At 50.6% G+C, this 19,116-nt stretch overlaps 1 protein-coding gene across 4 annotated transcripts in view; it reads left to right on the top strand.

Moving 5' to 3' along the window:
* Positions 1-19,116, top strand: part of RPTOR (regulatory associated protein of MTOR complex 1) — a 95,872-nt gene that overhangs the window by 25,150 nt on the left and 51,606 nt on the right. For all 4 annotated transcript variants that reach the window (XM_033076737.2, XM_033076736.2, XM_033076739.2 and 1 more), the window contains exons 4-9: positions 1,117-1,275; positions 4,865-5,011; positions 7,068-7,243; positions 9,868-9,927; positions 13,097-13,197; positions 14,033-14,177. In XM_033076737.2, the coding sequence (XP_032932628.1) occupies positions 1,117-1,275; positions 4,865-5,011; positions 7,068-7,243; positions 9,868-9,927; positions 13,097-13,197; positions 14,033-14,177 (788 nt within the window). The remainder of the gene's footprint in view (positions 1-1,116; positions 1,276-4,864; positions 5,012-7,067; positions 7,244-9,867; positions 9,928-13,096; positions 13,198-14,032; positions 14,178-19,116) is intronic.

The following is a 19,116-nucleotide window of genomic DNA, read 5'->3' as shown; positions in this document are numbered from 1 at the left end:
GTCCTTTTGTCTCGTGACCTAGACAGTTTTCTTTCTTCAAAAGAGGGGATTTGCTCAGCTGGAGGTGTAGAGGGTCTGAACTGGAGGGTTAAGTGAGGGGTTACTAATGTTGAAACAGATTTCACCTTCCTGAGGCTTTTTGAATATTAATAATTCAAAGGTGAGTGAGCTGTGCTAAGCTCCCTCCAACCTGTGCTCTTGGTGTGTGAGAGCACCACAGACTTTGCTTGTCCAGCCCCACTGGCAATGTTTTGTGTTTGCTCTTCCCAAAGTTCCTGCCCACACTGGGATTGATGTCTTGGGAGGCTGCCTGGAGCAGAGGCTGGGCAGAGCTAAAGGAATAAATCAGGGATTTATTAAACCCTTCACAGGATTCACCTTGGGCAGTGCAAGGATGGGCTCAGAGTCAGGAGTTTCACACTTTGATCAGTTCTGTTCCATCCCCACCTTGGGGTTCATTGTCCAATCCCAGCCCCAGCTCTGCAGTCCCACCCTCCCAGATTCTCTCCTCCATTCCCTGGTTGCACTTTTTGGGGCTGGAGCTGCAGCCTGTCCTTGGTTCTGGGGCTGGGGAAGGATTGTTGTGTGTGCCTGAGCTGGGAGAGAGCCTGGAGCACTTTGTGTGAGCTCAGAGTTATATCCCAGTGCAGAATGGGGGAAATGTAAAAGATAAAACTGAAGGCATCACCTGCCCATGCAGGGGTGGAAGGGGATGGATTTTAAGATCCTTTCCAACCCAAACCATTCCATGATCCCACAAAATCTTGATCTGGATGAGTCCCCTTGGTTCTGCCATCTCCTCCACGTTTATTCCAAGCCTTCATCCATCCTCAGCCTCTTCCATTTGACATCTGAGGCTCCACACTCTCGTTCACCCCCCTTGGATCCACATCTCCAAACCCTGCCCAATCCTCCAGCATCACCTTGTAGCAGAAAATCAACTGATGGCACTTTTTGGGTGCAGCTTGTCCTTGGTTCTGGGGCTGGGGAAGGATTGTTGTGTGTGCCTGAGCTGAGCTCAGAGTTATGTCCCAATGCAGAATGTGGGAAATACAAAAGCTCAAACTGAAGGTGTGAGCAGCAGAGCTGTGCAGTGAGTGTGCCCTGTGTGTCCAGGCCAGGTACAAGCAGAGCCTGGACCCCACAGTGGACGAGGTGAAGAAGCTGTGCACGTCTCTGCGCCGCAACGCCAAGGAGGAGCGCGTGCTGTTCCACTACAACGGGCACGGCGTGCCCCGGCCCACGGTCAACGGAGAGATCTGGGTCTTCAACAAGGTGGGTGTGTGCCAGCTGTGCCCTGCTGGGCTCAGCACTGGGCTCAGCACTGCCCTGCTGGGCTCAGCTCTCCCTGCTGGGCTCAGCACTGGGCTCAGCACTGCCCTGCTGGGCTCAGCTCTGCCCTACTGGGCTCAGCTCTGCCCTGCTGGGCTCAGCACTGCCCTGCTGGGCTCAGCTCTGCCCTGCTGGGCTCAGCTCTGCCCTGCTGGGATCAACACTGCCCTGCTGGGCTCAGCTCTGCCCTGCTGGGCTCAGCTCTGCCCTGCTGGGCTCAGCACTGCCCTGCTGGGCTCAGCACAGCTCTACAGGGCTCAGCTCTGCCCTGCTGGGCTCAGCTCTGCCCTGCTGGGCTCAGCACTGCCCTGTTGGGCTCAGCTCTGCCCTGCAGGGCTCAGCACAGCCCTGCTGGGCTCAGCACTGCCCTGCTGGGATCGACACTGCCCTGCTGGGCTCAGCTCTGCCCTGCTGGGATCAACACTACCCTGCTGGGCTCAGCTCTGCCCTGCTGGGCTCAGCTCTGCCCTGCTGGGCTCAGCACTGCCCTGCTGGGCTCAGCTCTGCCCTGCTGGGATCAACACTACCCTGCTGGGCTCAGCAATGCCCTGCTGGGCTCAGCTCTGCCCTCCTGGGCTCAGCACTGCCCTGTTGGGCTCAGCACTGCCCTGCTGGGCTCAGCTCTGCCCTGCTGGGATCAACACTGCCCTGCTGGGCTCAGCACTGCCCTGCTGGGCTCTGCTCTGCCCTGCAGCCCCTCAGCCTGCACTCACACACTGCTCTGGGCTGCAGGGACCCTCAATCCCCTGCAGTGCCATGGCAGGGACACCTTGCACTGTGCCAGCCTGGCCTGGGCACTGCCAGGGCAGCCACAGCTTCTCTTGGCACCTGTGCCAGGGCCCCCCACCCTCACCTGCAGCAATCAGCAGATGGGACTCAGTTTCCTCCTGAAAAGCCCATTCTTCATTTACATAGTTCACATTTACAGGAAATTTTACAAGGTACCCTGTTTAACTTAACTGGTCAGCAATGCAGTGAAACTCAGATTATTTTTTGGGAAGGGTTACTGGATGTCTCTGTCAAATTTTCTCTTTCTAGATGTGTTTACATGTTTTCTTCACTGGTTCTTATGGGACAGATTTTTTGTTTTTGCAGGTATTCCCAGAACAGATTACTGTGCTGACTTTTTTATGATTTTTTCACATGGGAACTTACAAGTTAGTTCTGTGCTTAGCTGGAGGAGCAGGGCCTAACCCATATTTTATAAAGCTTTTATTTTATAATATCCCTGCCTGTATGCAACACTCACTGGGAGGAATTTCTTGCCAATTTGTACCCTGATTTAAGTTTAGGATATGTTCACAGGTGTTTGGTTCCCTGTTTGCTTCCTTTGTGTTCTTGAGGCTGTCCCTGCCCTGTGGGGCACGAGGGGCTCCTCTCCAGAGCACTGAAACAAGAAATTATCAGCCCAGAATGGAAGGGGAGCATGGAAACTCAGAACTGTTCCTGCCCCGAGTCACTGCCCAGTGTGCACACACCAAGAGAGCATCAAGGCAGTCCCTGGGAGCTGATGAATTTGCCATTTTCTGGCCTTTTGCCACACATTGAGGCTGCAAGAACATTTTTCATGTATTTATTGGGAGTGCTGTTGTGTTAGTAAGGACTAATGTTCTAGTTTAGCTGCTGTTTCCTGAGCAAAGGAGAAAAACCAACCTGCCCCAACTTCAGACATGTTTATTCTGACATTTTGAGGAGCTTCTCTGCAAATTATAAATATCTCTGAGTTGTTACCAGACAATTGGGGATGAAATCTGTTGAGGAGCAGTTTCCAGTTGAGCTGTAGCTGTGTCATTCCCAGGAGGAGGACAGAGGGATGGAGATGGAGGGATGTGTGAGCAAACCCTGTGTCCAGCACCAGCATCAGAGCATCCCCCTGAGCAGCTGCTCTGCAGAGCTGAGCTCCAACACCCCTTCTTGCTCCAAACCACCTCATTTACATGTCATTAGCAAGCTGGATGTTTTATGTGACCCCCACAGTAGAGCTGGAACATAAAATTCTTCTGGTTGGAAATACCACAGTATTAATCAGAGCTATAATCCATTCCAGAGCAAGGTGCACTGGGAATAGAAAGGTAAAACAATAAAGTGTCCTTGGTGAGAGGTGTCAGGGTTTGTTTGGGGTTGGATGTGCCTCACCTGAGTGCTGTGTCACAGCAGGGTTTGTTTGGGGTTGGATGTGCCTCACCTGAGTGCTGTGTCACAGCAGGGTTTGTTTGGGGTTGGATGCCTCACCTGAGTGCTGTGTCACAGCAGGGTTTGTTTGGGGTTGGATGTGCCTCACCTGAGTGCTGACCTTAAAAGCTGTGCTGAGCCCGGGCTCTCAGTGCCTCATTCACCCTGCAGGGATTTGCAGAGCTCCAACTCCCTAAAACTTTGGCTTTTACCAACAGTTTTCCCTGTTAATTTGAATGAAACATGCCAAGCTGTTAGCTGTGGGCAGAGCTGGGGTTGGAAATGCCTTTCCCCTCCCTGCCTTGTGTAACACATGGTTTATGATCCCCTGTCTTTATCGACGCTGATACGTGTCCTTGAAAATTTGATTTTTGTAAAAAGTTTACTGGTTTTATTACAGCTATTTTGAGTCTCTTGAATTTAAATGAGAGTTATGATCCCATCCATCATCCTGCTGATGCTAATAGGAACATCACAGCTTTTCCTGAGGATTTTGGGCTGAGCTCAGGGTTGCAGGAACACCAGGTTGCCCTCTGCCTGCAGCTGAGCAGGATCCTGCTGGCAGCCCCTGGCTGTTTGTGGTGACTCTTTGCAGGCAGGAATCTGGGGTTTATATTTCCAGGAATCTGGGGTTTATATTTCCAGGAATCTGGGGTTTATATTTCCAGCTCACTTGGTTCAGGACTGGCTCCTCAGAGCTGGTTTTGCTCCTCTTGCCTCCGGTTATTTGGGGGTGTTTGTTAAGATGGAAGACAAGGAACAAGATCCTTCATATTTACAGAAAGGGAACTGTGGGCACTTCCCTCTGTTGGAGGCAGCTTTGTTGGTTTTAATTTTAATGGATAATTTGAAAAGTTGCACAGAAGCTAAAGCTGTAATAAAATTATGAAGCATCTCGTTAGGCTCAGGCTGGGTAGTGCTGATGGGCTGCAGGGGCTTAATTATCCATCCTGATTTATTGATGGGGTTTTCAGTTTAAGATGTTTGATGTTAAATTAGAGACAGCTGGTTTGCATCCTTTATCAGTGTTGCAGAAATTTGGGATAAAATTGGACTATTAAATGCTGTTTGGAGTTGTTAGCACATATCAGAGCTCTAAATATCTGATACTGAAAACTCTTGGCAAAGTTTTGGGCTTTTTTTTTTTTAGAGTTGGGTGTTTCAAATAATGCCACAACAAAATCTGCTTGTTGCTGGTGTTGACTTGGGTTAAATCCTCATTGCTGGTAGAGACTGAGATTTGTGTTCACTAATCTGTCCAGTCCAGGTTTTATTTTGGGCTCTCAGAGTTGGGTCTGTGGGTGTGTTTCATGGCTCCCCAGTGCTGTTGCTGGTGACTGGAGTGGTGTTTTCTCCTCAGAACTACACCCAGTACATCCCCCTGTCCATCTACGACCTGCAGACCTGGATGGGGAGCCCGTCCATCTTCGTCTACGACTGCTCCAACGCCGGCCTCATCGTCAAGTCCTTCAAGCAGTTTGCACTACAGAGGGAGCAGGAGCTGGAGGTGAGAGCTCAGCCTGCAGGGCTCTGCTGAGCACAGATCAGCTTTTAGCTTGCTTTGCTGTATACACAGAAAAATGGGTTTAAAACTGTGTTGGAAAGCAAATTAATTTGCAAATAACTTCGCCGCTCTGATCTTTCTGGTTCAGTTTGCTCTCCCATTAAACTTGGAATGATTTTTAACACAAGCAGTAATTAAATGTTAATGTTAATAGAATCAATTTGGGCCCTAATGGTCTTTTCTGCTGAGATGAATGCTGAGGTGAGCAAGACATCATTATTTTGGTTGCAAAACTCTGGTTTTTGATGCAGTTGTGGTTTTGTGCTGTTGAAGTGAATGCTAAAATGTGGAGCAACAAAAACCTGATCCACACAGGGATTGTCCTGGTGGTTCCAGCTCTGCAGAGTGTGGAATGTGTTCCCAATGAAAAGCTGTCCTTGGTTGCAAGTGGAATTAGTAATAAATTTATTGAAGCAGATCTGCAATGCAAAGTGGAAGGGAAGGAGCTGGAATGTTCTGTGCAGCCTCCCCTGCTGCTCCCAGGGAAGGGAAATCCCTGAAGGTTCCTCCTTGCACTTGTAGGACACTGGATCAGAAACCCCAAACCCCAAGGAAGGAATATTAATGAGTCAGGGAACTGAGTGTCACAAATACAACCTCCAAAAGATGTTGTGTCCCTGCTTGTCAGTCCTTCCCTTGGGAATTCCAAAGGAAATCTGGAAAAGGAAAGGTTTGGGGGTGCTTTGGTGAGGGCTCTGTGGCAGGTGCAATTCCATTGTGCTGAAGCAGTCTGATAGCCTGGGACATGCAGATCATTTCATTACTCCTTCTATTCCATGAAATCATTCCATATTTTGTAACAAGAAGAAACTTCCCATAGTCTGTGGCTTGGGAAGAACATGAAACTGCCAGACAGGGATGAATAGGAATAGAAATAGGAATGGAATAGAATAGAAATAGAATAGGAATGGAATAGAATAGAAATAGGAATAGAAATAGGAATGGAATAGAATAGAAATAGGAATGGAATAGAATAGAAATAGGAATGGAATAGAATAGAAATAGGAATGGAATAGAATAGAAATAGGAATGGAATAGGAATAGAATAGAAATGGAATAGGAATAGAATAGAATAGAAATAGGAATAGAAATAGCATAGCATAGCCCCAGGACACCTGTGCTCAGGTGGAGCTTGTGCAGGAAAACCTCTGCAGAGAAGGATGAGCACAAGTGATCAAGTCTTTATTTCTACAACCATTCCATCCCATCTCCTGTGGGATTCTTCACTGGTGGAGTGTGTGAGGTGACTTGGGACAGTCCTGGCAGCACAGGTTAACACTGCCAGTTTATTTGGTTATGAAAACACTTCCAGGGTTGTGTGTCAGCTTTTCATTCTGTCCTTGGCTTTCATTAACTCCTGGTGCCTGACAGGATCCTGCTGGTGGGGAATGGGAGGCAGAGCCTTGCTGCCAGAGTGCTCACAGTCAGGAGAGCGTGGAGGGGAATTCATTTGGAAAATTATAAATTATCCAATTGTTCAAATTCATGAAAAGTGAAGCAAAGCTGCAACTGCTGCTCCAGAGGGGCTGCCAGAGTGATCAGGATAATTGTTCCCCATTTCCCTGCAGGAAGATCAGAGGAATTTGCTCTTCCCTTAATGTGCCAGGGGGATTCTCACCTTCTGATTCTGTATCTTCCTCTAATGAAAAAAAAATGCAAAATGTTGAAAAGAAACTTTGGTGGCTGACGTTTACTTTGTTTACCTGGTTCAGAAAGGTGCTGGGAAGATTATTTATATTTTCACTCCCTGAATAATTAGTATCAAAGTTCATATTCCTGCTCAAAATCTTAAATAGGAGAATCCCTGTGCTTTTGGGAGATGGAAATGTTGGTCTCTAGGGCATTTTTACTTTATAGACTGAGGTTTGGACTACAGGGTGTCTCTGGACTTAGCTGAGTGTTTTAGAGGTGTGAGTTAGAGCTGTGGCTGCTGCTGCCACAGTCCCCCAGAGCTCAGGGAGCACTGGCAGCTCTCTGGTCATTCCCTTGCTCTCCACAGGTGGCTGCCATCAACCCCAACCACCCCCTTGCCCAGATGCCTCTGCCCCCCTCCATGAAGAACTGCATCCAGCTGGCAGCCTGTGAGGCCAACGAGCTGCTGCCCATGATCCCAGACCTGCCTGCAGACCTGTTCACCTCCTGCCTCACCACCCCCATCAAGATCGCTCTGCGCTGGTGAGTGAGGCCCCTGAGCCTGCCTGGGCTCTGCAAACCCTGAGCTGCCCCAGCCAGCAGGGTTTGAGCTGGGCACTGGGACAGCAGTGTGTTAATGACAGCTGGAAAGGTGAAAATGTTGTTGTGTTCTGCTTGTTGTGTTTCATTTTCCAGCCCAGTGTCTGGGTTTGCTCAGATTAAGGGATTTGCTGTTCTGGGAATTGGGTGTCTGCTTCCTCAGAGGGCAGCAGTGGGACACAGTGCAGCACAACTTTCTGTAAACTGTCCTTTGCACCAATCACCTTCCAAACATTGCAGTTGCTGTGAATAATGCTTTAAACAGTGCTGGAGGGAGAGGAGGGGAGTGACAAACCAGGGAAAGGTGTTGTGGAATGACAGCCCAGGTTTTAATTGGACAGAAGGTGGGAAAGGGCTGCTCCAGAGAGCAGGAGTTTCCCAAAACCAGTGTTTTACCCAACCTGAGTCTGGAGCCCCCAGAGCTCAGGGCTCCATCCCAGAGGCTCTTCCAGCTGCTCCTCTCAGCTGGGTGAAGTTTGTGCCTGGTCCAGAATGGAGAAGCTTCAGGGCACTTTCTGGTCAGGGTCTGAGCAGGCAGAAGCCCAGGGACACTGCAGGGGGTGGTGAGGAATTGTCACCACAGCTCCAGGAATCACTCTCTGCCCTTTGGAGATATTTGTGATCTATTACAATTCTTTTAACTCCTCCTGTTCCATGTTAGCAGCAAACTGAGCTCCTGTGGCCAGGCTCTGGTCTGGGTGTGTGAATTCTGCAGGAGAGGTTTCTTGGTGGGTTTTGTTTGTTAGATATGCTAAGAAAGGTTTTTTTGGATGCTGTGATCCATTCAGGAATTTTCTGTTCCTCATCTCCATGGGAACGTGGCTGAGGGGGTGAGCAGGGCAGCTCTGCACAGGCTACACCTGCACGAGCATGAGGGATTCTCTGAGGTGTTCTCAGGGTGTTTGACAGGAAAGGTGTTTGTAAAAGTGCTGGGGGAAGGCTTTAAACACCTCAGCCTCAGCTGGAAGCACATGGGAGGTGCCCTGGGAACTCCTGGGTGGTGAAGGATTTCCTCCCACTCAATGCAGTGACTGTGGTGCTCCCTGCACCCTCAGGAGTTCCATTCACTGCTGAGGGTTGTGCTCCCTTTGTGTTCCCAGCCCATTGGCATTGTTGCAGGTGTGGTTTTATCCATGCAATCCTGTAAATGATAAGTGCTGCTGTGGGTCATTGGTTTTTACTGATGTTAAACACAACCAATGCAAAACCAGATTTTCTGCTGCATTCTAAGAGTTTGATACAAACTGTGATGATGTCCCAAAGCTGTTAACCAAAAGTAAACCCTTTATCTCCTCCAATCTGGGAGTATCAGCACCTTCCACTCTCCCAGGTGCCTCCCAGCTCTGGGCACTCCCAGGGACCCCTCTGTAGAGGAACAGATGTCCCTGTGCAGAGCTGTGCTGCTCTCCTGTCCTTGCAGGCACATCCCAAGGGTTAAACTGTCCAGCCTGATCCCAGCTCTGCCAGGCTCAGTCTGCCTGGGCTGCTCAGGAGGGAATTCCCTGCCTGGTTCTGTAATGCAGTGTCATTAGGATTTTATATTCCAGCAGATTGCACAGGGATCCCACTGCAGCTCCTGGCTCCTTTATGGCCTCTCAGGAAAGCAGCCTGGGGACCATGAGCTGTCCTCAGCCTGTCCCAGCCCTGAGCCTCAGGAAAACTGGAGTGCTCCTCAAGATCTCAGAAATGAGCCCTGTGTGTCTTGTCTTTAATAAATGATTGTTCTCCCTTTATCTGGGGAAGATGGACATGGACAGTGTGGCTGTATGGGAGAGGTGTGGGAGAGGGGATTGCTGGCCCTTGGTGTCCCCAGAGCTCTGCAGTGTTGGGGCAGGTGTCTGAGGAGTAAATCCCTCCTCAGACAGCAGAGTGGATTCCTGAGGGCTGGGGCAGTGAGCTGGGAGTGTGGTGCTGGTAGAGGAGCTCATTCCAAGCTGGAGTTGCTGGGTTTCCATCCCAGAGCTGATCCCCTGCCCTGGGCTCAGGGAGGCTGCAGGAGGGAGGCAGCATCCCCCCTTCCCACACACAAAGCTTCAGCAGCTTTGGGGATTTTCCAGCACTGCTGACAGGACTCCAGGGCTGCTGTTCCTGGAGTAGTGGGGTTTGTAAGGCTGAGGAAATGGAGTCAGCAGTTTTTTTAATGAAATACCAGAGGTGTCTGAACCTGACATTGCTCCTTTCTGCCTCCCAGATCTGGCAGGGAAGCCCAGGCCAGGCTGATCATTATTCCAGCAGCATCCCCCTCCCTGCTCTCTGTGCTGCTCCCCAGGGGCTGTGCTGGATGCTGGGAGCCCTGTTCCCCCTGGGTGTGCTGGAACACTTGTCACCCTGACAGCTGCAATGGCCCAGCTGTGACACCTGAGCGTGGCAATGGCCCCAGGAGCACCGGGGTGACAGATGAATGCTCAGGGCTGCTTTGGCTCTGCTCCTGCTGGGCTGGAGTTCCCTGCCCAAGCACCACGTTAAAAGCAGCAGCAGCAGTGCCATAAAGAGCCCTCCTTGTGCAGCCTCTCAGAGCCTCTCATCAAACACTCATTAGCCTGTTCTGTTTTACTGCCTCTCCCCAGGTTCTGCATGCAGAAGAGCGTCAGGCTGGTGCCAGGAGTCACGCTGGATTTAATAGAGAAGTAAGTCAAATTTTATATGGGCTGGAGTGTCCTGAGAGGGGTGAGGAGAGCACAAGTCTGCATGTAAGAAGTGGAAATTCTTACCAGGAAAGTGTTGGAGAGTTCCCAGTGAGGGGAAATGGAGCTGCCAGGGGCACCTTATCAGAAATGGGGTGAGATCACATCAGCTCCAATTTCCTGTGCCATTTTTGCCTGTTTTCAGTCAGCTGAGGCTCAGGAAGCCTCTCAGTGCTGCCAGCCCTTCCACACAGGTCTGTTGGGCTAGCCAGGTTCACCAGCACTGTTAAGGTTTTTAATTGTGCTAATTTTATAGGGGGAAAATTGATTGTCTTTCTCAGCTGGGGGGAGTGAGTGATAATTTGTATGAAGCTGTATTTCAGAAATACTCACTGGACCAAAATAAAAATACAGTTCACAACTGACAGAGCAGAGACAAGCCCTGTCTGTCAGAGGTGTCAGAGTGGTGTTCAGGGAGAGGATTCACCCCTGGGTGTTGCTTCCTCTGGGGAAAATGTGCTGGGCTTTGGGTTCCTTGTGGTCCTGAGATGGGAAACAGGAAGGAAACTCTGCTGGGCTGTGCCTGAGGTGTGCACAGGTTTGGGGATGAGCAGGAGACTGAGCCCCCTGCATAGACAATGGCTGTGGTATGTTAATTAATTAACAATTGCTACAAAAGTGTCTCTGATCAAAGAGAGCTGAGGTCACTGGAGGTGTGAGCCAGGCAGCTCTGACTCAGCCTCACACAGCCCTTGGATGTTAAATCCTCTCTGAGTGAAGGTTTCCTGGCAGAAATGGGTTTTTGTTCAGGCTCTGGTCGTGCTGTGCCACAGCACACGTGTTTGTGTTCCAGGCTTCTCCAGGGGAAGGGTCCAGCAGCAGCTCCCTGTGCAGATCAAATATTTCAACTCCTCATCTTCATCTGCTCCTTTTATCAGTTCTGGAAAACACAGGTTTTTATTACAGTCTCGAGACAGACCTGGAATAATTCCTGGATTGCCTGTGTGTATATTGTAATTTATAATTCAGTTGTCTGTAAAATTGGGGAAGGAGTTTATATTGCAATTAAGCTGCAGGCTTTGAGGCTAAATGAAGCTGCACCCTCTCTGAAGGGCTCCAATTTCCAATTACCCAGGCTCAGCCCATGTCCTGCCAGGGAACGTGTGCTGGGTCCTGATGGCATTTGCATCACACATCGGAGATGAAGCCAAAACAATCCCTCAGCTTAGAAATAAAGATCTTTGCTGGAGCCAGACAGCAGCAGATAAAGGAATTTTGGTGGAGTGTTGGGAATTTGGGAACTTCTGGCTGCCACCTTGTGAGATCTTTTGCTGGCAGTGTTTCTGTCCATGTTCCTCCTGTTTGATCCCAGGACTTCAGATCATCTGTGCTGGAGGTGTGGCATGGACTGGGCTTTGTTCTGCTTTTCAAAAAGTTTGGGTAAAAACCTAAGGAATGGTTAATGGGAATAAATCCATGGTGATGGGAATCCAGAACTGGGTGCCAGGGACTGGGGATGTCCAAGAATGTTTTAATCTCTGCTGCTGCTCTGAGCTCCCTCTCCCAAATCCCCATCTCATGGTACCTGGCATTCCTGGGATTTTCACCTTGGGTCCCTTGTGCAGGAGGAAGGAATCCTGAACAAAATCCCCTGAGAAGGGGAAAGCAAAAAAAGCCTTGAGAGCTGTTCCTGCCTCTGGTGGGGCTCTCAGAAGAGTCTGAGGAAATGGCTGTGTGGGAAACCCCAGCTCAGTGTCCTGTCCCTGAGAGGAGCCTGGTCCCTCTGTCCCTCGTGTGACAAAGGTGACAAAGGGCCCCTCTGGCTGTCACAGCGTGGGGGAAGGTCCTGGTCCAGAGCAGAGCCTGCTCCAGGCTGTTCTGCACCAGCACCACATCCATAAAAGTCACCAGAAATAACAGATGTGAGACTAAAATTAATGTTTGTTTCCACTTGAAGCATTATCAAATGTCAGGGGCTGGAAATTGCTCATGTTTTAATGCCTGTTTATTATTTATAGTGGAAGATGGTAATTCATGGTTTGCCTTTGCACCTGGCTTTGGCAGCTTTCAGCCCCTTGAGTTCCTTGCAGGAGATGTCAGAGGGGATTTCTGTGTCCCTGGGGGCTGCTGTGCCTCAGAGCCCTGGAGCTGCCCAGCACTGAGCTCTGTGACCTGCAGAGGTTCCCCTGTGCCCCCCTCAGCTGAGCTGTGCTGGGGTGGCTCCTTTGTCCCCTCTGCTGGGGCTCAGGCAGTGAGCACAGCCTGCTGTGAATGCAGAGTGAGGATCCTGCTCCCAGGGATGGTTTTCAAGGCAACGCTGTGCTCACATCCTCCTCAGCTCCAGCACAGCCTCCACCCTTCGTGTTCTCACCTTGCCAAGTTCCAGAGCCCAGGCATGGCCCAGCCCTGGGCTTGTGGTGGCCACATCTGAGCACAGGAGCTCTGGGGGGCTCTGAGCAGCTTTGCCAGGCCAGGAGGTTTGGAAGAGATCTCCAAAATCACAGAGTCCAAGCTGTGCCTGATCCAGCTTGTGCCCTCCAGGGATGGGCACCCCAAACCTCCCTGGGCACCCCAAACCTGCCTGGGCACCCCCCCAGTGCCTGACCCCCCTTCCATGGGGAGATTCCTGCTGGGGGAGCTGCCATCAGTGCCAGCCAGTGCTGGGGGAGCTGCCAGGGATCCCCTCAGTTCCCCTCTGGCCTGGGGAGCTGTGCTCTGCTGCACAGGGTGTTCTGCAATGCAAATATTGATGGGGAATCCTCAGCAGAGCCTCTGTGGCCTCGTGTTCCCTGCTGGCTCCGGGGGATCTGTTAGCAAATGCTGCTTCAGAGATTTGTGCTGCTCCTCTGATAGCAGACAGACAGGAATTTTTCATCAGATGGTAATTTCTGCCTGGTTTAGAGCTGTGTTTACACACAGGAATGGTGCTGCTGCATGTGTCACAGGAGTGAGTGGCCACAGAAAGGCTTCCTGCCTCGGTCCTGATGTTTCTGATATTTAAAAACTTGTCACAGAAAGGAAATTGGGTTAAATGAGGATTAAATCCACAGGATATCTTAGCAGGTTGCTGCATGTTTCTGAAACTTCCTCCTCCTATTGCTGATGCTTTCTCATGAGGAGAAAGGCAGAACAGCAGGGGTCTTATTAAGGGTCTCATTTCCCCCACTTGTAGGATTCCTGGGAGGCTGAATGACAGGAGAACTCCCCTGGGAGAGCTGAACTGGATCTTCACAGCCATCACTGACACCATTGCCTGGAACGTGCTGCCCAGAGGTGAGTCAGGGGTCCCACCCATGAGGCACTGAAAGGAGGAGAAAATTAAACCCTGAAACTGGAGGGACAGATGGGGATGGAGCTGAAAGCTGGTTTGTTTTTTATTTGTTCTTTTTAGCAGAGCATTGCAGAGACCTGGTTATTAGAACCCAGAAAGGGTTTTTCTGTGCTAACACAATTGTCATGGCTTGAATAATTCTCTTTCTTACTGTATTTGTACAGAGCAATCTGTTTTCTTCCAGCCTTGCTTAGTAGCATGAATAAAGGCTTTTTTCCCCTCTTTGCTGCTGAGGCAGTTTTGTTTCCCATGAGTAACTTCATCCCTCATTTCTCTGCCCCTGTTGTGCTCTGAATTGGTGCTTCTGGAGCAGCCAAATTTGTAAACAGTTCTCCAAGCCTGCTCTTCCTGATGCTCACATGGCATCAGCTCTTCTCTGCCCTGTAGAAGAGAGCACATTTGCTATCTTTTAGGATTCATTTTGGCTTCTCAGAAGCACATCAAACTGCCAGTTAACAGATGGATAGTTCTTGATTAAACAGTACACAGAGGTCCTGTTCTCCCCCAGTAATTTTCCAAAAATTTAGGATGATCTGAAATGAGGCACCAAGGGGGGGAATTGATCCAGAAAAGGCAAAAAAGGTAGAAAGTGCTGAATTGTGTTGACACAGAGCTCTGAGGGAGCTCTGCAGGCAGAATTTCCCTTTCCTGGTTGTCACCACATCCCAGAGCTGCAGGAGATTCCTCCTCACAAACACAGCGTTGCCATGGTTCTGTGCCTTGAACCTTTACCTGAGCTGCTGAGGGGTGTGAGGTGACTCCTGCTCTCTCTTTCAGATCTCTTCCAGAAGCTCTTCAGGCAGGACCTGCTGGTGGCCAGTTTGTTCCGGAACTTTCTGCTGGCAGAGAGGATCATGAGGTCCTACAACTGCACCCCCGTCAGCAGCCCCCGGCTGCCACCCACCTACATGCACGCCATGTGGTGAGTCAGGGGAGGGACCCTGGCCCTGGCCCTGTCCCTGCAGCTCGCCCTGCAGCTGGCCCTGTCCTTGTCCCTGCAGCTGGCCCTGTCCTTGTCCCTGCAGCTGGCCCTGTCCTTGTCCCTGCAGCTGGCCCTGCAGCTGTCCCTGCAGCTGTCCTTGTCCCTGTCCCTGCAACTGGCCCTGTCCTTGTCCCTGCAGCTCGCCCTGCAGCTGTCCCTGCAGCTGTCCTTGTCCCTGTCCCTGCAGCTGGCCCTGTCCCTGTCCTTGTCCCTGCAACTGGCCCTGTCACTGTCCTTGTCCCTGCAACTGGCCCTGTCACTGTCCTTGTCCCTGGCCCTGCAGCTGGCCCTATCCTTGTCCCTGTCCCTGCAGCTGTCCTTGTCCCTGCAGCTGTCCTTGTCCCCTGTCCCTGCAGCTGTCCTTGTCCCTGTCCCTGCAGCTGTCCCAGGCCAGGGCTGGGAGCCCCCTGGGCTCGTGGCAGGGTCCCCCTCACCCCAAACCATTCCATGCTCCTGCTGGAAGCTCTGCAGTGCTCCCCTGGCTCAGTGTGGATCAGGAGTGGGACAGCCTGACACCCATCCCCAAAGCTGCTTCTGCTCTGTCATTCAGCATCCTCCTGTCAGGCTGTGCTGCAGGAGCTTCACTCCAGTCCTGCCATCTCCAAACACCTCAGAAATAAATGGGGCAGCTGCTGCCTTTGTTCTCCCAGGGTGAAAATGGTCCCCAGGGGTTCTGGGGGTGGGAAGAGCCCAGGGCCTGAGGGGAGGATCCTGAGCTTGTGTTGCTGAAGTAGAAAAAAATTCCTGCTCTAGAGTTCCTCTGCTTTTACTGTTGCTTTTAGGATGATTAATGGAAATGGAGGTGGCACAGTTATCAGAAAGCTCTGAAATGTAGTCCTGCCTATCAAACCAATGTCCCACAAACAATTATAGTAAAAATAATAATAATAACAGTAATAAAAATTCTGGCTTTTATTTTCTTACTCACTGTGTTCAATAGAGCAGCCCCAAGTACAGAGTGGGGCAGTGACACTGAGGGGACAGGACAGAGCCTTGCTAAAGGCAGCTGGGGGGACCCAACCTGCCTGCACTTCCAGCAGCTTTTCCATAGGTTTCCTCCATAAAAATGTGGAGGAAGGTGAAGGTAGAGGGGGGTGATGAGTGAGTGCAGCACTGGGGCTGTGGGAGCTGGCCTGGGCTGAGCTGAGCTTTGGGGTCCCTCCCAGCCCAAACATTCCATGAGTGCATGGGGTGGTTTCTGCAGGGGATGGAGCCTGTGCAGGTGCAGCAAACACTGAGGAGCCAGTGCTGGTACCACAAAGCTGCTTTAATTATTGAAAATCCTGGGGAGCCTTTGGCTGGAGTTGGGCAGCTGAACACTGAGTTCTGGGACAAAGCAGGACCCTGAGTGCTCTGGGCCAGCAGAGCTCCAGCAGCTCCAGCCACCAGCTGCACTTTGCAAGTGCAGGAGGGGAGGACATGCTGTTGCAGGAGTTTCAAAATTAAACCACTAAATTTCTGCAGTTATTTATAGCTTGCTTTTTTGCCAGCGTATTAAAAATCTATATTTTCTGTTCCTTATAGGGACATCATTCATTCTTATTGCCAGCCTATTAAAAGCCTGTTTCTGGTTTCCTATGGGGATGTGCCTTGACTTGGAGCTGGTGTTGCCATCCTGGGTTGAACCACAGGAATGAAGCTGGGAACTCCTGGATCCCATTTTTTCTCTCTCTCAGACTCACATGGCACAGTGGGGTCTAGAAACATTTTCTGTGCTCATATTGTGGTGCTGAGAATTCCTTTGGGAAGCTGCAGGAGGGTGCTGGAGACCCCTGTGTGAAGTCCCTCAGGACACAGCACCATTGCTGCCTCTTTTTAGGATTTACCAGAAGAAATTCCCTAAGAACAGGCACACCAAGAGCTCTTTCCATGTGGATCCTAAACACTGGTGAGGTAGAGAGCAAGGGAGCAGGGAACTGACACACTTTATTCAGTGCCCTCCAAAAAACGTGCAGTTAGCAGCAATCCAGCAGAGGGGAAAATTCCACTTTTGTCCGAGGTGCCTCAGGGCTTTATTGGGAGCTTTTAGTCAGGACAGATTTAGAAACTAATTTAGGGCTCGTTTAAATATTTTCTAAAAATAATTACTTGTCTCAGGAATGTCTGATGGATCCCTGATGTGAAGGCTGCAGCCCCATTTCCAGTTTGGGTGAGCTGATGAGATGAGGGCAGGGCAGTGGCCACAGGAAAGGATGGAACCCCAGAGGGGGCTGTGGGCTCCTGTGGAACCAGAGTTTTCTGATGGGTGTTTTATCAGGGTTTGGTGCCCAGGGTTTGGTGCCCAGGCTGCTGTGGTAAAATGTGCCTGTGGTGGGAGCAGCACCCAGCCCCTTGCACTTGAGCATCAATTTTTAGCTCCTGAATGATTCCTGAATCACCCTGAGCTGTGTCTGCTGTGCCCACCCCATCTCTGCCTGGGGAGGGTCCCCAGGTCACTCTGGGCTGGCACAGCTGTGACACGGGGCCGGGGCTGTGCAGGCAGCAGCTGCTCTGCCTTTTTGCCTTTTTGCCTTTTTGAAAAGTTCACCTTTCAGGTGGCTGTTCTGGCCCATTCACCTGGGAGATCACTGTGTCCCTTTTAGCTGGAACTTGAGGAAAAGGGAGAATTTCCATTTTTTGAGGGGATATTTGACCCAGGAGCTGCCAGTCTCCTCCCTTGAGCAAGAAGAGCAGTGTGCTCTGGAGTCAGGAGAGCTGATCTCTGTGGCTGTGCACCCTGGACACAACCTGACACTTTGCTTCTGCTTCTACTTTTATTGGCTTTTATTTTCTTGCCGTGGGGCAGGGGCTGCCAGTGTTTGTGTGCTGCCTCTCCCTGCAGGGTCCTGGCTGCTCTAATGCAGGATTCATATGAACATTAATATTAATATGCATTGATTGGCTGTGCTGTGAGTGGCTCTGTCTATTGTGCACGAGCACAGAGCTCTGTCAGCACCTTGATCTCTGTGATGGATTGGGCTTTGTGCATTACTGCTGCTGCCAGCTGCTTTTATTCACGGCCTTTGAAAAGGCCTAATAATGTGTTTGGAAATATTTCCTAACACAGGTCATATATTAAACCCCAAGTGCCTTAATTATGCTTTGGAAGAGCTACAACCCATCCCTAATAGAAACACCGTGGTGTGTTTGCAGGCCATGAAATTGGGGCTGGAAGGAGTCATGATGTGCTGCAAATGCAGTGAGCTGAGATTGGGGCTGCAGACAAACCCAGAGCACAGCCAGGAAACTCAGGTGGAGGGTGCAGGATGGATCAGGGCTGCTCAGCCATCCCCAGGGAAATGAGAGTCCTGCACCCAAGCAGTGCCTCTGCACCAGGAAAGGGATGGTTTGAGGAGGTATTTGGGGCTGTGTGACGTTTGAAGGATTAGATTAGTTCAGATTACACTGCAAGCAGATATTTTCTGTGTCTGTGTTAGTCTTAGCATCTCCAAGTCCCATTACCAGCCTGTGGAGACTTTGGTGTGGGACAGAAAGAGCAGAACCTAGGCCCTGAGTTGTGGCTGGAGCAGGGGGATGTGCTGGGAGAAGAGAAGGATTTCAGACTTGTGCCAGATACTCACAGCAATAACTTCTATAAAAACAGCTCAGGGAGGTGATGGGGTCACTGGCACACAGGTGAGCTGGACTGGGCTGGGCTCACACAGGGCACTGCACAGCTGGACTGGCTGGTCCCACACTCTCCATGGGCTCAGGGATAGTTCATGGCTCCAGAAATGGGCTTGGGAAGGAGGAGCTGCCCCAGGACTGAGGAACACTCCTGTTCCTGGCTCTGTGTGCTGCCAGGTGATGCCCACACTCCCAGGGGAACACAGAATGTTAAAGGACGTCAAGAATACATTATTTAACAAAAGGATGGAGTTAAAAGCATTAGACATTGAGTCAGCCCTGGAAATTTGAGTGTAAGAAAAATCAGAAATCAGCCCCCATGAGCTGCCAGCTAATGGGTACCTGTGGGTGCAGGCAGACACAGCCTCAGCCTGGGCTCAGTCTCTGCTCTCTGGTGTTTCTGGGCCTTTCCATTGCCTGGCAGCTCGTGGTGTGGGCAGTAACCCAGTCCCTGAGCAGGGCTGGGACTCTGCCTTCTGTTCTTTGCTTGGAGTCCAAACTCTACAGCACCTCTGGGGAGCAGAGGCAGCTGATGAGTTCACATTAAATTATTAAACATTTAAACAGTCCTAGAGTAGTGAAAGGGTATTGGACTGAGGTGGGGATCATTTCAGGGCTGGTTTGGGATGGTTGGAGAAACATTGGAAGTGTTTGACTTGAGCAGAGTCTGTTCCACAGCTGCCCCTGCACGTGGAGAGCAGGAAGGTGAAGGTTTCTCGTTGGTGGATTTTGTTTTGGAAGCCTGAGGGGGCTGCCAGGGGCTGGGTACCGTTGGCTCTGTGGCTCCAGTGCTTTCCCACAGCCTGTTTTAAAGAGAGATTTCATTTTAATCTGCTCAAATCTCTTTTTAAATTTTTTGTTTGTTCTTTCTGATAACACTTAAACCCTTTGAGGTCTGACCTCACAGGGCTGCTTTGGGCATTTTTGTAGCAGTATTAGTGCTGCTTACCTAAAATTACTGTGAGGAGCTCAGCATCTTCCCTGTGTGCTGCTGCAGTGAGAGACCCACAGAGTCCTTTTGTGGGCAGCCAAAATCAGAGCAGCTGTCTCTGATCTCTGGTTCTCCTGCACAGTAAAGCACATCTCACAGGCCCTGTGGGCTGACATTCTCCAGGGCTGCAGAAAATGGCTTTAGGTGTTTTCCCATTTCTCCCTGAAAACAGGGAATGCTCTAAGGCAGTCAGACAACACTGTGCACATCCTTGGGTGCTCAGAATTTCAATTTCCCTTGCTGTTCCTTATGGATAACTTGCAATTCCTTCTCTTCCCTCTC

The sequence above is a fragment of the Catharus ustulatus genome, chromosome 20 (assembly GCF_009819885.2).
Source record: "Catharus ustulatus isolate bCatUst1 chromosome 20, bCatUst1.pri.v2, whole genome shotgun sequence".
Classification (NCBI taxonomy): Eukaryota; Metazoa; Chordata; class Aves; order Passeriformes; family Turdidae; genus Catharus; species Catharus ustulatus.
The sequence above is the reverse complement of the archived record's forward strand: the minus strand, read 5'-3'. Positions and strand labels throughout refer to the sequence as shown.